Raw genomic sequence first — 17,994 nt, forward strand, 5'->3', positions numbered from 1 at the left:
CCAGGCCTGCATACAGCCAGGTAAACTCAGGTGGTACAGAACATACTGGATCTTGCTGGACAATAAAGTTATGTTGCTCCCATGCTTTGGATTGTGGGCGGATATTAGGTTGATGTTAGTTATGTAAGAGGCATGTCAGAGGGAGGCAGAGATAATCTGCAAGTCAAAATAAAGAATCACCATTATCAGAGTATTTTTTGAAATGGACATCACTGGGCACACGCTGGATTTTATGACTTTGTTGGGAAGCACAAACTGGACTAGACCCATGCTGAGCTGGACCTTTGCCTCACAACAATTGCTAATCACATTAGCCATTTTCATCTCAAGCTACATATCTGCTGCCATAAAGTATAACTGTTACATCAAACCCAGTTAATCAGCCAAGATCTGAGGAAGTTGTTGATGAGGGTTCTCAGTCATCCACGTTATGGTAATTGTAATGATTGCTATATCAGTGGCACCTGGACTTGTTTCAGTTTAATGAAGATGCTTCACAATACATCCAAAAGGCTTCTTCAGGTCTAACTGGAGGGCTTTTAAATTCTGTGTGGGAGTGTCCTTGCAGAGTCATTGAGGTCCCCTTGCAGGTTGTAGAATATCTCCAAAAACTGGAAAAGGACAAAGCCATTGACAGGCTATTATATTACTGATTGTACCCCGAAGAAGCTATCCCATGCATCTATGGGCTCCTCAAGATACACAAGGAAGGAGCACCGCTCAGATCCATCATCGGTATCATAAACTCAGTTGCCTATAACATATCCAAGCACTGAGCCAGTATCCTAGCACCTTTGGTTGGTAATGGCGAACACCACATAAAAAACTCAAAGGATTCCGCCAACAAGGTGAGAGAAATAACACTAGACTCAGATGAAACAATGGTTTCTGATGATATCACTTCACATTTTACATGCATTCCCACAGTAAAGATGTTGCAGAAACTTCTGGTACAGGACAGCACTTGTCCAGCAGAAGCAACTTCACCCCAGACCACATTTGTGCCTTACTTGACCTCTGCCTGACGACCACCTACTTCCAGTACAGTGAAGGTTTCTACAGACAGAAGCACGGCTGTGCAATGGGCTCACCTGTGTCCCCAAAAGTGACCAACCTCTACATGGAAGTTGCTTACCTTCACAGGAACTGTTCTAAGCAACTAAACAACACTGTAGAAATTACACTTTACTACAATGTAGTCAGTGTACAGCTTGTGTAACAGTGCACATTTACTGTCCCCTCAATACAACTCAACACATAGCCAGTAATGCCTGAACCACTGGCAACAAAAGTGAGTACACCCCTAAGTGAAAATGTCCATGTTGGGCCCAATTAGCCATTTTCCCTCCCCAGTGTCATGTGACTCGTTAGTGTTACAAAATCTCAGGTGTGAATGGGGAGCAGTTGTGTTAAATTTGGTGTTATCGCTCTCACACTCTCTCATACTGGTCACTGGAAGTTGAACATGGCACCTCATGGCAAAGAACTCTCTGAGGATCTGAAAAAAAGAATTGTTGCTCTACATAAAGATGGCCTTGGCTATAAGAAGTTTGCCAACACCCTGAAACTGTGCTGCAGCACAGTGGCCAACACTATACAGTGGTTTAACAGGACAAGTTCCACTCAGAACAGGTCTCGCCATAGTAACCGACCAAAGAAGTTGAGTGCATGTGCTCAGCGTCATATCCAGTGGTTGTCTTTGGAAAACAGACGTATGAGTGCTGCCAGCACTGCTGCAGAGGTTGAAGGGGTAGGGCCTCAGCCTGTCAGTGCATGAAGCAGAGCATGAGATGGGCGAGCATGGGCTACAGGGCAGTATTCCAACATGATAACAACCCCAAACACGCCTCCAAGACAACCACTAAAGAAACTGGGGTAAAGGTGATGGACTGGCCAGGCATGTCTCTAGACCTAAACCCTACTGAGCATCTGTGGGGCACCCTCAAACGAAAGGTGGAGGAGCACAAGGTCTCCACCGACATCCATCATCTCTGTGATGTCATCATGGAGGAGTGGAAGAGGATTCCAGTGACTACCTATGAAGCTCTGGTGAACTCTGTGCCCAAGAGCGTTAAGGCAGTGCTGGAAAATAGTGGTGGCCACACAAAATATTGACACTTTGGGCACAATTTGGACATTTTCACTTAAGGGTGTACTCACTTTTGTTGCCAGTGGTTCAGACAGTAATGGATGTGTGTTGAGTTATACGAGCTGTACACTCACTACTTATAAATACTGTAGACAATAACAAGTTCACACAGAAAGATGTCAGAAGAGACAGTCTGCCCTTCTTGGACTGGGAAGTGCACACTGAAGAAAGTATACGCCTTAACAGTGAGGTGTGCAGAAAACCTACACACACACACAGGTCAATACTTGCTGTTCAACTATCACCAAACTCTGAAGCACAAGCTGGGGGTTATCAGAACCCTAAACCGTTGACCTGAGACCATCTCCATAAAGTCAGAGATTAATAAGAAGGAACAGAAACACATCAGGGAAGCACTTAAAACCGGTTTCTACCCAAACTGGACCTTTCAAAACCTCAACATTACTTGGGTCGCAGGAATATCTCAGAAACTCTGAGGATCTTCAATAAATATAATATCCCAGTTCACTTCAAACCCAGCAACACACCGAGGCAGAATCTTGTCCATCCTAAGGACAAAAAGCCCAGACATGATCATCAGTCCATCTCTCCATGGTACATCACTGTCAAAACAAAAAACATATTGGTCTTGCAGGCCCTAAGGAGTGCTTTCTATCAAGCATATGTCCCTGCTTGGTCTCATTTGCCTCTACACAGCATGTAATGTGTAACATATCTGTGGGACAGATTCACTCTTATAATGGCCTCAAGCAACTGATATTTTTTCATTCCTTATTACCAAATAATGTTATGTATCCTTATTAAGCAGCTGTGATTGTGACACAGAAGAAAGAAGTGTGGTATATAAAATGAAATAAAACAAAAAGAACACAGCTGAGTCAGTAAGGCTGAGTGACAGTAGCATGGAAAAACATAATAATGAGAACAAGTGACCGTGGCCTACTTTTGGGACATGCTTAATCACTGATCAGAGCTGGCAACTGTAGCCAAAGGGTGTTTTTCATGTTTATACAGTCCAAGTGAAGTCAAATGTAGTGCAGTGTGGTTTTAAATGTATTGTATTTTCATGTCCATGACTTGGACTGTAACTCACAGCCTTAAGACTGCACTTGGACACATCCTTGAGGTTAAAAGACCCAACTCTGACTAATTTGGACTTGCATGCTGTGACAAACTTTATCATCATTTAATACAGACTCTGATGTGACGTTGACAATTCATTGACATTATAGGTAAGAAGAGGGTTTTCTCTTTTCACCAAAGCTGTGAGGAAATCACAGACTTGATGCAATATCACCCCAACCACACTACTGAGAGAGTTCAGACCAGTTGCATGAATGGGATTATGTATGGTTTGCTTAGTGTCTTAATCAGGTGTTGCAAGATATTGTCACCATTTGATAATATTGTAAGCAACACTTTTCTCTAGTGATGTAAATGTAGAACTGAAAGGACTCAAAAACTATGTGCTGAAATAAGTGTTTTTTTTATCTTAAGTATTACCATTATTAGCCAGTGTTACATTCAACTGATCTAATCTCTGCTGTCATCAATCTGTTAAAAGAGAGAATAAAAAATGCTAAAAAAATAGCTGGTATGACTTGGAAATTATGAATACCTCTATTGATGCTCTGAGTAGAAATCTGAAGAAAAAATATGGTTATAGAGCAGATGTTGACATTGAGAGAAGCCAGTTTAAGTGGTTCTGGCACCTGCAAAGGATGCCCCCGGGTGCCTCCATTTAGAGCTATTCTTGACTTGACTGACTGGAAGAGGACCTCGAAAAGGGCCATCTTTTTCTCCTTTAACCTTCCCATATTTTGTCCCTTCATATCACTATGGTTTTCCATTTACTCAAAATCCCACAGGATTAAAGCAGTTGACCATTATCTAAACCTAACTTCCTTTCCTATCCACCTTGACTGTCTATATCACTTTTTCACACTCTTTTGAACAGTTTGTGCTTGTCAATGTGCACCTACCTGTCCAGGCTTTCCGTCTTGTACAGAAATCTGCTATATTCATCCAGCAAGGAGGCATGTGTTTGTAGAATAATGATGTTGTAAACCACCACAGCAGTCAACATGATAATCATCTTCAGCTCGTAGTTTATCCTCAGGAACACAGAGCAAGAGATGAGGCCAAGTATGCAACTGTAAATTAAATACTGGACACAAACACAGGCAGACAGATGTGATTTTGTTAGAACTTAAAGAAGACAATAAAGAAGTTTTAAAGAATCACAAAATGTTGTACTTACAGGAAGGTAGAAGTTGTTATTGCCTGTGAAGGTGATTAGTTGTCCATTTAAGTAAAACAGTGTTTCATTGGATGAATTGTAAACAGGAGCAGGAGGCAACAAATTGTCTTCCAAAAAGAACTGGAAAAAGTCAACAGAAATGAGGGGTTAGTCTCATTTTTGGCCAGTACTAAAAATAAGTGTTCATCTAAATGCACCAGAAAACAAAGCACAGAATTCAAATGCAAATTACAAACATACTTTCCCTGTCTGCTGGCCCTGCACATCTGCATGTGAAAAGACAAACTAGTCTACACTGTACTCTCAGGAGGGAAAAAAAATGTTAGATTAGAGACCAGTAGTGACAACCATTCAATAAGGTTCTTTAAAATGAACCTCAGGATAAGATGATGTTGGCTGTGACACAGCGCAAAGCCAAGTCAATTTAGTTCATCCGCCCAGAGCAACTGACCTACGTCAGGCACAAAACAAGATTATAATCTGTGGAATCGATTTGTGTGAAAGTCTAAACCAGGGTCCTGACACCGTGCTTTATCATACAGCTTCCCTCGAAGCCTCAGGCAACCATCTCACCTTTAACCAAGCGTTTTTTATTTTTGAAACAGAATAAAAAATACACATCTGTAAATTGACAAACAAATATACACAGTATTCCCTTATCGCTCCATGCAAGTGGTGTTGGCACAGTTATGCATACTAATATACTGTTTAGCAAAAGCAAAGAATGCAAATAATATTACATCCAATTTGTTGATGGCTTGATAAACAAAAGAAATGATGACTGAGACATATTAACAAATGTGTATCACTGTAAGATTATTAGCTGAATATAGCAAATATAAATCCCCATCCCGTAGTTCCTATTCATTAACATCGCCAGTGGTTAACTCCTTTATTTATTAAATATCTTATTCAGGATTGTGATGCTTCATTCTTAATAAAGCCTAATTGGCATTACCCCTCCCATTTCTACAATACCTGCTCATAAAAGCTTACCATGTTGAAGACTGCCATTATGAGTATAAGAGCTGTGGTTGTCATGGTGAGAGTGATGCGGGGCCATGGCTTGTTGGCAATAATGACAGATGACCTCAGCAGCCACATCCAAGAAGTGGAGGCGCTTTTACTGCAGTGCTGCAGGGACATGTACACATAACAGCACACAAAAAAAAACAAGAACGTATGAGTTCAAGTTGACAGGGGGGCTTGGGAGCTGAGATATTAAGGAACACAGACAGACAGACAGAAAAGTATGGTGAAAACTGTGACATAGCAGTTCACACATTGAAGCACCTAGAACAGATTTCAATTAACTTGCTACAAAATAGTCAAAACTACATATAATAACGGCACTGCAAAATTACCTCAAGTGATTACATCATGTATAGGATGACGTATGATTTGACAAGCCACACACTTTATGATAATACTATTAATATAATAATACTATTAATACTATAATACTATTTATATACCACCCCTCAGTGATGCAAAAATAGGATCTCCCATGTGCACGTCGCAGTAAATTTCTTTGTCCTCCTTGCAGCTCTGCCTTTCACTGAATGTGTTCCTTTGTAAAACAATGGCAGTGAAAGCCCAAATTATATCTGAGTATCATTTGGGCTGAGCAGATGTGACATTTAAATCGCTCAGCAATGTGCATCACGATACAATAAAGTGAGGATGGCAAAATTTATCATGCACCAGTGGGACAACTGGAAATGCAGAGCAAGTGGGAAACATAATTTTGTCTCAAATACAAGAAATTCACATGCAATTTTCACCAGTGAACAGCAGTTCAGAAATAATATGTATGAATTAGATGTTACATATGAATGTCAAAGAAAGCTAATCTGCCAGGTTTAGGAGAACTTAGGTAGAAGATGCCAAGTAACACAGGCTGGGAGTCAACAGAATATGCAAGTCAGTTCATCAAATAACCATGTTTGACCTTTCTAAGGTATCTAGCATGATCCCATCCTAAACAGTGACAAGGTTTCTGCAAGAAATGCTATGGGGGTCAACAACTTATTCTGTGACTTGGAGTGAAAAAACTGAGTACATGCATGGTGAAGGCTGCTGGTGTTGTGCTGCAACTGACTGACTGGTTACAGTGGTCTGATTTTCAAATGCAACCCAAGGTTGTATTAGTGAGGGTAAAGCTGTGTGGATAAATATTTGGATTTCAAGTCTTTCCATCTTCATTAACATCACCAGTGGCCAATAACAGGGACCACATGACTGATTTTGAAATAACACAGACTTCATAATTAAACATCTGCTGCACTGAATATTTGACATTTCAACTGTAATATCTGATATGTTTCGTGGCCAGTTTGTAAATACAATGCTTTAATGAAATTAAGCAATTATTTCTTTGTTGATCTCATCTTGTCTCATGTCATGAAGTGAATGTGCTCTAGAAACTGAGACGTGTCTGCAACAAGTTGTCAATGAAAATATGTGCATCCTAGTTACAGAGCCTAATCCTGTTCACAAAGGATCAGTGGATTCTAGGCTGGTTCTGAAAGCGCTACAGTACATCTTTAATGACTGTCTGCAAATTCCACTCAAAGAAGACAACATGAACTACAGCAAAGACCCAGCAATGAAAAAACAAGTTGAATGAAAAAATGCAGCAGGGGCTTTGTCAACTTTATCTATCAAGTGTGGTGGTCTGTATTTGAGCCTTGGGCAACATCCTTGGGGATCACAGTTCAGGGCCAAGAAGTTGGTTCTCACTTGACAAGAACTAAAAGATCAGACGATGGGTGGAATGGGTTATGAATGCCTGGAGCTTATGAAGATTTTGTAGCACCTTTAATGTTTTAATAGTTGTGTCTTTTTATTCTTTTCCATCCCATTGTATGTCCTTCTTTCTGGTCTTTTATTTATCTTAACTACACATAGAGTATCACCAAATGAATCTAAAGTAGTTTTTGAAGCCTTAGACTATCTTCAAGTGGCTAGACACTGCCTGCTCTTTCAAAAGGTTATATAAGGGCATGATTAACAATCTTATACACCTATCTTAGACCCATTGTCAACCCTCATAAATAACCATCTAAAAATCAACACACACTTTTCTAAATGATTTACAATTCAAACATATGAGGGATGCTGCAAACCACAGAACTACAATATGTTTGCCATATGGGAAATCAAATGTTCCCCGCTACAAAGATGCAGATAAAAAATACTGCATGACATATCACTGATAATCAATACATGCCTATGTTGCCTAGAAACTGAAGAATGACTGTCTGCTGAAGCATGCACCTCAGCAGTGGTGTGCACATGTTCTCTAAGGGGCAGGGGGTGAATAAAGAGGTAGCACCTGTTTTATGCACAGGATAATGATTCAGGGGCACTTAGGCTAACAACAAGGGTACTTATTTGGCCATAAAGCTGACCAGAGGGGCACTTGGACCACTCATGGGCCTTTGGTACAACATTAAGACAAACAATAGCACACAACAGCACCTTTAGAGAGCAGCAATATCCTAGTCAAATATAGGTTTTAATATCAAAGGTCACTTGTGTCTTGTGTTTGCAGTAAATAGATTGACTCACCAGAAAGTGCCCAATGAAACATATGAACAGGATCAAGGAAAGGATGAGAAAAGCCATTCCAAAGGATATTCCCAAGACAGTTGTCCTAAAAAAGGCAATTTGTCACCAACTTCAGATTTCATTTACTCAGAATTTAATGTCATTGTGCAGAATGTCAGTAGCAAATTATTTATCATGAGACATAAGCAAAGTTTAGTTCAGCAAGAGAATAGCAGGAGAATAAATATATATGCTGTTTTCAACACTAACACACAGTCAATCATTATGTTAACAGTATTGTTACTTCTATAAGAGTGTGAAAAAAGCATACATACTTAGGAAGGACGAGTATCTGCACAATAAAGATGCAGAAAAAGATCAAACAGGCGCAGGTGACATAGTATTTGAAGGCTGGCAAAGTTGTTGCTCTGTACTGAAATGATAAAAACAAGGTCAAGTTTCAACAAAAGGCTTTTAAAACCACTCTGATTTTAAAGTTGCTTCAAAAACTCCTCAACTGTGCACTCAAACACCACAAGTATCCCTGTAATTTACAAGATTTCAGGGTACTCTAAGTGTAGGCAAAGGAACAAGCAGCTCTGTAAATAACTGCTCTGATATATCCACTCAGGGACAAATGATGCCAATCTACTTGAACTGCCTCTTACCTCCTTCTCTAAAGATTTGTTGTGGAAGAATAACGATATTCTTTGGATGTCCTCGGACTTAAGCCACTGTCTGGAAATATAAAAAACATAGTACAGATTGGAAGATAGGAAGAAGAATATAGGCCCTGTTCAAAGTATATAAGAAAAAAATTAAGATTCAAGTTCATGTTCAGTAGGGATATGGAAGGGCCAATATATAACGAACATACATTGCATGCTGTAATTTGCCATGTTTCATCAAATGCAGTTTTCAAAGATAGTACACCACATCACTTACATTCCTTTTTTCGCACACAATTAGAATTATCAATATTTGTTTTTTCTTTAAATTGACCCATACTTTTGTGAATTTATCCCATCAAAAGTCCGGATCATCCTCTCGTTAAGTTCCTCCTCAAACCGTTTCTTCTGAGACTTTGTCCTTTAATGTGTAACAAGAAGAGAAAAAGAGACAGAGTATATTTTCAGGTTCACATAAAATTAGTCACACACTTCAAAGCCTCTAGCACAAGTCCAGTCTTATTAAACATCTTGTCATCTGCCTCTGTACTGTTCAGGGGCCTGATAATCCTGCCAGAGAAAATTGTGCTGGAACTGTAAAATGAGCAGCTTGCCTTTCTGATCTCCTCTGGAAGTGATACTGCCCCATTGGCACATCCTAGACACAGAGCGAGAGAGAGATGAGTTGCAAGCTACAGCTGAACTTCCCCATCACTTTAATCACAACATATGTTTGGCGAAAATTACACACAGCAGTGTTGATCTTCCCGTTCTCATTAGTCATGCTGTCTCTGTGGTGCAGGTTGGCAAAGGGCTTGGCTGCTCCCCAGGACTCCAGGTAGCGGGTCATCCTGACTGACGCTCTCATCTTTGCTCCGTCTAGAGTGTGTCTGGGACGGTAGTGATGCTGTGGGCTCCGACGATCCACCTGGACAAACATAGAAATTAGGTTAATCTACTGCATTTTAATCAATGTGTTATGTACACTTTACTGTAAGACACATTTGTGCTGCGGTACCTTTGGGTTGATGACCAGATACGTAATGACTCCATGTTCCTTCAGGTAGGGGTCTCTTTCTTGTCCTTCCCCATCTTCCACTTTATAGGAGCCGTTCAGGTGCTCCAGTGTCACTGATGTAATGTGGACTCGCCTGGCAATAAGCATTACAATCAATGAATGTTTTTTATTATATAAATGACCTATCTGGGAATTCTTCTGGCATCCCTAAGCACAGATTTACAGTAACTAAAAAAACAAAACTGATGCAGACAAAGTCTGATCATAAAAAATTTCAAACAATGAGAGGATACTTTATGCAAATGGGATCACATGCTTCTACTTAACCACCAGTTCACTCACCCTGGTACACCTCCTGCCTCCATATGATTGGCTAGTGTGACATCATGTGACCAAACATCATACTGCCATTTTTGGAGGCCAATCACGCCACACAGAACATTCCCAGAATGCACGCCGACACGCATGTTGATGTCAACCCCCGTGGCATCTCGCACTTTCCTGTCATGCAACAAAAACAGCTTTTACTAAAGTGGGTCACCCATACCACGTAGCTTGTTGTGTGTTTTCCAGATGCATGTTTTCCAGATAGTGTAGGAAGAGAACTGAAACACTGGGGTGAAATAGGAGAGATAAAAAACTCCAACAGTGATTGTTTTCAGAGTAAACCATTTCTCTTAATAAATATAATAATCCTGATTTCAAATTTTCCTTGTGTCCTTGTCAATGTTAATTAATCAATCATTAATCTATCCCAGCTCCCTTCCGTCTGCCTTTGGACCTCACACTTACCAACCACTCACTACCACATGTTTGATGAAGCTGAACTGGCAATAAAGAAAAAGTCTCTACATCTGAGCTAATGGTTAGCAAGATTTTACCATCATTACAGGTAAGGGGGTATTTCAATACATCGGAAAGCAGTGTGTCTAAAGGCATATCCAAATGATCTTTGAAAAGCAGCTAGTCAAATAGTACTTAAAACTTACAGAAGTGTAATGAGACTCTTTAGAGTGAGCTGTTGAGTTAAGAAGAAACAGCATAAGAAACATAAGAAACATAAGAAACAGCATCAACCACATTTTGTGTGCCTTTAATTTGTGCTTTCAGTTCCAATGTGGTTGCAGCATGAGGAGTCAGCTGCTGCTTTGCATGTTTTCATCATTTGTTTACATCCATTCATTTTCAGGTTGGATATTTAACAATATTTTGACATCAGTGATCTCAAGGTTCTACTTATCATTAGTAAGTCAAAGCGTGAGGATGATTCTATGAGTAACGAAGATAACAGAGAAGTGTTTCTTTACCAGCACCGTTATGTAAGTGGCACTCACTTAATGGCCTCGCACATGTCAAGACCCATTTTCACACAGTTCTTGGCATGGTTCGGCAGAGACTCCGGCAGGCCGGACACGCAGTAATAACAGTCACCAAGGATTTTTATCCGCATACATTCATTTTCCTGCATATGAAAAGGTAGAACACAAGCTCAGCATGTGGTCAGATAAAGGTCACATTGATGGCCAGTACAGGCAGTTTTTGAACTCAATCACATAATTGCATGAAATCAAATAATCTGTTTGACAAATATTTGCAGGAATATGACAAATACATCATTAAGCAAGAAAAAATGGCCACAAATGCAAGACACGTCATGAGTTTTATCATTTAACCTCCAATGAAAAGCAAAATTAATACTTGAAATGATTTGTTACTTCCAGAATCCAATAATTAAATGTTTACCTTGGCAATTTGATCAAATTTGCCAAAAAGCTCATTCAGCATGTGTACGAGCTCTCCAGGTGAGCAGTCACTGGCAAGCCTTGTGAATCCCACTATATCAGCATACAGTATACTGAAGATGGAACATTATATATTTATCAATATATTATAAAATATTGGTTTTAAATGTTTTCCAGTAATAACTGTAGCATTCAAAGACATGAAAACAAATTTGCGCTGTGCTCTGAGAAAAATATGTACTGTAAAGTACAATACTGCTTATAATATCATATAAGTGGTAAACAAAATAAATAATACATGCCTGACATTAGTGTGTCTTTGGACATAGAGGTTGTGAAAATTGTTTGTGTTCTCTATTTGGCCAAAGTTTGGACCCTTCAGTCTCTGGATGATCTCTGCTTTCATCACCCGGGCAATGTGAGCTGGCAGCAGAGACAACAGGAGACGCTCCTGATGGCAGCAATACAAAGACAGAAGAAGATAGCAGTTCAAGGATGGTCAGGAAAAAAAGCAGATTAGTGTAATACAGCTAAGGTTTCATATCAGAAAATATATAATGTTGATTCAACGATGTCTTAAATTTGCCTGATAAAGTGTTATGTTGTAATCACAAAACAGTTTTTGGTCTGGCATCCAGGAAAGAAGCACTGCTGTGAATGGGAGATGGGGTGGGACGTGGGATAACTTGAATGCCCAAAAGTTAGTTCAGTAGTTGAAGCTTCCGATTATTTCTCACAGGGTTTGTCTCCATGGCCCCAGGGATTTGCTCAGTATGTCAGTGGCATGACCCCAAATTTTGTATAATTAAAAGTAATGCATATGCAAAACAAGAACAAAGCTTTGTGACAAGCTCTCAGATCCAAAGTTGCTTGGTTGTTTTTTGTGATCAAAGTAAAATCATCAGGGACCTTGACTGAAAAAGTTTTTCATTTTCAGCAAATGGATATTTAATTGAATTCAGTCAATGTAATTCTGAAGCATTAAGCCTTGATGGCAGGAAGAGATAAAAAGCTGTCATCTTTACATCGCCAGGCTCAACAACAGATATGTGAAAGTTAATTGGGTAATGGATTGTGTCATGTTGACCTCCTCTAACTCAAAGTAACTATTAATGTTAATAAAATAAAATTTAAAAAAACCTGCCGACCCAGCTACCAGAAGACAGACTAACTGGTATTCACATACCCGCTTTTCTTTAATCTAGTGGTAGCTTAGCATCTCTCTGTTTTTCTCTGTGGCTACTGTGGGGAATACTCTGAGCCAATCTACCTTGTAATTAGCAAATACAACTTCTCTTGGGGTGAGGAGAAGTTCAAGATGGGAGAAAACACTTAATTAAGCCAATGTCACCTCTAACTCGACAAGTTTTCTGCACCATTGATCTTCTCCCTGCACTGCTGCTAAGGATCAGAGGGTTCATGATGCCTGCCGACAAACACACATAGTCCCCCCCTCCTTGGACCACTCATACCAAAAATGTATGCACTCACTGTACTGCAGGGTACTTTGGATAAAAGCATGCAGCAAACAGCATATATTATGAGTGCCCGAGAGGCCTATGTCTCAGCACAGTTACTACCATCTGTCGCAGGCAGCAGTGGCACTCCAGGGCTACTGCCAAACGCTCCACCCAAAGGCATTTTCAGCTTCACTAATGGTGGTTGTACCAACACAAGCTGGATTCACCATAGGAATAACCAGCTCCACTCCAAGCCTGGGCAAATGGGATTCACCCATCAGATAGTTACCCAGAAGCTTAAACTGCAGCAGCTGTAGTAAACAGTGAGCTACAACCCCGGCAGACACAGCTGTAAGCTTTAATCAACACCTAGTTAATTTCTAACAGCAGGCCATGCAGCAGTATGAAGCAGCATTTCACTTGCATTAGTTGTACTCACCTTTTCTAGGAAAAAGTACAATTGCATAGATGCACAAACAATGTGGCTGTTTGGCAGTGTGCCACAGAAAAAAAACTGTTTTCACATTTTGTGAAAATCCAGTATTTGGGAAAATTTACTTACAAACAGCACATTTAAAGGGGCTCTGTTGAACTTCTGTGTTGTGCTGGAAGTCAGTCATTAGGTTTATATCTCAACATTAGCTACTGTTACTCTCTGTTAGCAGAGCGAAGAGGCAGTGAGGCAAAGCACTTGAGAGCATAAAGTCACATCTCTTCAACTGTTGCAGAAAATCTGACCAGAGTCCTTTATAAATAAATCCACAGCCCAGCTGCATTAGACAACTATAACAAATCGTCCACAGGTTTTTCAGGCAGCGTCTCATTTTTCATGTAACAGTACAATCCACTAACAGATGGGCAAGAAAAACTGCTTAATACAAGTACATTGCTGTAAATTGTTGAATATGGCCCCTTTATCAAAGGTTTTAGAGCCCCCTTATGTTAAATGATGTAGTTGCAGATATTCTTATATCTTGTTAATCAGTTGCAGAGATTTCAGCCACAAGATGCTTAGGAGCTTTTACTACAGAGAATTTAGTGCACATATAGTAGGCTCCAGGGACTCAACATAATCATCACACTATCTTAGGTCATTAACAATTACCACATTCTGTAAAACACAATTCCTGGCACGAGTCCTCCGTGGACTTCCCATTCCTTCCCACCGGGCACTAACAGTGGTAAGCACAGCATGGAGATCAACGGTAAAATCATAGTGGATGATGAACAGTAACTCAGCACAATGCAGCTGCACGAGACACACATGTTCATTGACAAAACAAAGAATTAGCTTTAAAGATGCATTTGAAGTTGCACTGACAATTTTCTGATAAAAAAAAAACAGGCTCAACACTGGCTCTTAAAAGTAGCTGCCAAGCTGGCAACCAGGCAGCAGCATTCCATTGCAGAAAGTCATTACTTTACATATTTAAAATTGTAAGCCCAGTGTTAACATAAAATTGTCTGGTATGTCAGATTTGGCCTCACACAGTGGGAATGTCAGTAGATCAGTCCCGTTCAACACTTGGTGATGAGACAGACACCATGCTAAATTAATCAGCTAAATTCAATTTAAACTGTTGATGCCAATCCCTATAAAAAAAAAAAACACTTTCTATAAAGTGGATAAAAAAAATAACAGAAACAGAAAAATTCAGCAAAACCTGTTTTAACAGTAACATCAGTTATTTTGCTCTGGATTAAATATCATTCTACATGTGTGCCTTAGTGTTGTTTTAATGTATTTACTCATTGTCGTCATTATCATTATAATCACTGCCAGACTCACCCCACTCATCTTTCATAATCCATTCCTCATTCTATCTCCCCATCACATCGTAATTGTAATCCACACCACCATCATCACCATCATCACTGCCACATGTACTCAATTACTCACTGCCTGCCTGGCTTTCACTGGCTCACTGGTAATTAGGACTTATCTAAAGCACGTTACCTGTTGTCTCTTCTCAAACTCCAGTTTAATTGGGGACTTGATGCAGTTGCAGGTGTCCTGATAAGTCTGTTTAAGCGCCAGCTCCATTAGGTGCTTATGATACGCCCCTGCCATGTTCCCACACATGAAAATGATGATATTGGCCAAAATCTGTAAAGAGACAGAAGTCAGACAAAGCTGGTATTAGATAAATATCAGAACAAAACAATTTTCAGGTCAAATATTTTAATGGTTGACAAATAATCAGGCATTCATTTGTAACAGTAAAGACAGAGCTGTAAAAGGGAATACATTGAACATAAGCATCTGTTGACCTGTTAGCTTTTGTACACAAATGAAACTGACAGCCATTTTAACTGCAGTGGCGACAGTTTAAAGACAACTACATTAGATATAAGACTAGGAAAACTGCAATATGCTTTAGCAGTCCTGAGGAAGCAAGGAGTTTAATGATATGATGTAACCAAGGCTTGAAAAAATCTCCAAAGTCAGAAATAGGGCAAAAGCTTTTCCTTAGGGGTACTAACTAGGCCCCGGCAACCGAGATCATGCAGTAATGTCGACATCTAGTACCACACATTGTATTTCAGGACAATGTGGCATTCATAATCTATAAAGCTTTATTCATTTTTGTAAGAAAACAGTTTCCATCTGCTGATAGTATCAGGATTAAAGAAAGAGTACAATGGTGAGATAAGGTGTGTGTGTGTGTGTGTCTGAACAGAGCCCTCTGTTTAGTTGTTTAACGTCTAAAAATAGCATCATGTATTCCTCACATCAGCCGTATTGTAGCTCGATCGACCTCCTCTCTACTCAGCTGAAGAAATGAGAAATGAAAAACATTTTCACATAAATTCAGGTTAATCTCGCACATGGAGGCCTGGATGTTTCTTAATTAGTACTATAACGCTATATCTCGCCACAGGGTGTATTTGACCATGACGTAGCTTAAGATCCAGTTAAGATGGATCTTCATAGGTACATTACATCTCCATTGTATTTTTAATGTATCATTTTAACTAATGAGTAAACATTTCCCAACCCCATACTACACTTTTTGTTAATAAATCCAAAGTCCATTTATAAAAATAATATCTAGACGATGCTTAAAATTTCGAACTCATCAATGAGATGGCCTCAAAGCTTTCATCAAATTAGGTTGAAATCATGATCAAGTTGTAGGTTTTCTTGACCACAGTTGCCTTGCTGCTTGTCATACATCTTGGAGATGTCTATCAATAAGACAGTATTTTCCCAAGAATTCTTAACTTAGTTTTGTCTGCTCTTAACTCTCCCAAACATGCTAATTACATTATAGTTTCTAACTTTACACATACCTCCTTGCTCACTTGCCCCTATGTGCATCCAAAGATTAAAGCTAGGTCCAACAAACTAAACCAGAATCTGATATGGTGTAAGATCAAAACAGAGGGAGATCAGTCATTTTCATTTTGCCAACTTGCCATTTTCTCTGGCATTACCCTCAGAGAAATCATTTTCGGCCCCACTAGTTTAAAGGATATAGAATATTTAAAAGATGAAGTTATTAGTCATCCATTTATCATTTTTCTTTTCTTTTTTTTGGTGAGCACATGGCATTGCAGGCTCCCACAGCCACGAGCACTGCTCTATACTTTTGACTTGTATTCGCATCTGACTCACTTTTCATTCAGAAGAGACAAGGTGAGTCACTAACAACGTCATGGCAAATACTGTACCTGATGCTTACAAACAGGTCATACTGTGCTTTATTCAAAGTAAAGGAAGAAAGGATGAATACAAGAAGCTTACATCCAAGGACAGTTGTTCCTGCCATGCAATGTCCCACTATAATATCAGAGACTACACAACAAGAAAGTGTTGTTTACTATGACATACAAATAAAGGCTCTTCACTAGATAGAGTTCAAATTATGATCTGTGACATCTGCAGTCTCTTCTGCTTATTTTAATTTCAAAACAGTGCTCGATTTTCATTCACATTTCATGCATCTCTGGCACGACTACACAGGAAGATCCATTAGAGAAACCAATATGGTAGGATGTGGCCCAATGATAACAGGCAAATGTACAAAGACCCAGGAGGACCCAATAACCCTGCGCTCAATATTTTGCAATATAAAGCAAATGGACAATTTAATGGTCTCTAGTATCATATTTTAGAAAAGAAAATTTTCTCCATGTCCTTCACTCTTTCACTCACAGTCCTGTTCCATCCTATCGTTTCTGCCTGCCTCGTCTCATTCTCACCGCTTTCCTTTTCACTCGCAGCCTCTTTCTTTCCAGCATGATGGCAACCTTATTAACACACTGACCATTTCAATTTGCCCACTCTCTTTTGACGTAAATGTGCCCAACAGATTTACATTAAAGCAAACAGAGAATAAGCCTGTGACCTTTTGCACGAAAAACAATTTGTTTTTGTTAGAAAATCTACTTTAGTGAATATTTTCTTTTTATCTATTCAATGGCTGCAACCCAGACAAAGGCAGGTACAAATACACACACATTTAGCCTGTAAGTAACTATACTTCCCATAGACAATCACACACAAGCACTTGCTACTCTGAAATACTAACTAAATTCAGCAACAGTGCTAATATCCTTTTGGTAACAATACAGACAGACCACTTCCTGCAGCTCTTTCTTGAATAACAGGACACTGATTACACATCAACACAAACCAAAAAGTGTTCCATAACCAGGACCTCGAGCATGCAATACCTACAAAACAATTCACAACCAACAGCAAACTCATATTAAGGGTACAGCTGTATATAGTATCTTTACTGAGAAAACAGGATTGGATTTTGAGACATAAATGCTGTTCTAAATATATATCAGATGAATGTATTTAACACTGTGAATACAGCAACAATTTACCTGGTTCCCCTTTATGTTTGACAAAAGCAAACATCAGGGGCAGAGGCTACGTGCATGAATGTGCACTGCTGGCAGGGTTTATGTTCACATTTATTCACTGTATTTGGGACAGACGTGCCTCTTGCTGTCCACTCAATTTATTGTCTCCTCTCTGAACATTTCCAAACACTGAAAGAAGACACACAATCTGAATTATTTTTTTCTAAATCAAAGGCATTATATTTACAAACCTGGCTTAGTTCACGTTTGTTTATTTCTATGGAATGTCTGACAAACGAGACTAAACTTTGTGCCACAGAAAAGAGTTCAAATCACTGAGTTTGGACAGATTTTGGTAGATGAAAT

General features: G+C 39.4%; 2 protein-coding genes across 8 annotated transcripts in view; one reads left to right on the plus strand and one right to left on the minus strand.

Moving 5' to 3' along the window:
- dnah5 (dynein, axonemal, heavy chain 5) overlaps positions 1–9,526 on the plus strand; it is a 112,542-nt gene extending 103,016 nt beyond the window's left edge. Inside the window, exon 89 of the mRNA XM_037075712.1 lies at positions 9,393–9,526. The gene's annotated coding sequence lies outside the window, so the exon portion shown is untranslated. The remainder of the gene's footprint in view (positions 1–9,392) is intronic.
- The window catches only part of adcy2a (adenylate cyclase 2a), a 64,254-nt gene that overhangs the window by 11,170 nt on the left and 35,090 nt on the right, over positions 1–17,994 (minus strand). For all 7 annotated transcript variants that reach the window (XM_037075719.1, XM_037075722.1, XM_037075720.1 and 4 more), the window contains 15 exons: positions 14,768–14,917; positions 11,653–11,801; positions 11,352–11,463; positions 10,943–11,070; positions 9,951–10,109; positions 9,609–9,741; positions 9,342–9,518; positions 9,205–9,248; positions 8,931–9,011; positions 8,591–8,660; positions 8,258–8,355; positions 7,944–8,028; positions 5,367–5,504; positions 4,371–4,490; positions 4,093–4,277 (listed from right to left, as the gene is read on the minus strand). In XM_037075719.1, coding sequence (XP_036931614.1) covers positions 4,093–4,277; positions 4,371–4,490; positions 5,367–5,504; positions 7,944–8,028; positions 8,258–8,355; positions 8,591–8,660; positions 8,931–9,011; positions 9,205–9,248; positions 9,342–9,518; positions 9,609–9,741; positions 9,951–10,109; positions 10,943–11,070; positions 11,352–11,463; positions 11,653–11,801; positions 14,768–14,917 — 1,829 coding nt within the window. The remainder of the gene's footprint in view (positions 1–4,092; positions 4,278–4,370; positions 4,491–5,366; positions 5,505–7,943; positions 8,029–8,257; positions 8,356–8,590; positions 8,661–8,930; positions 9,012–9,204; positions 9,249–9,341; positions 9,519–9,608; positions 9,742–9,950; positions 10,110–10,942; positions 11,071–11,351; positions 11,464–11,652; positions 11,802–14,767; positions 14,918–17,994) is intronic.

This window comes from Acanthopagrus latus, chromosome 17, assembly GCF_904848185.1.
Source record: "Acanthopagrus latus isolate v.2019 chromosome 17, fAcaLat1.1, whole genome shotgun sequence".
NCBI lineage: Eukaryota > Metazoa > Chordata > Actinopteri > Spariformes > Sparidae > Acanthopagrus > Acanthopagrus latus.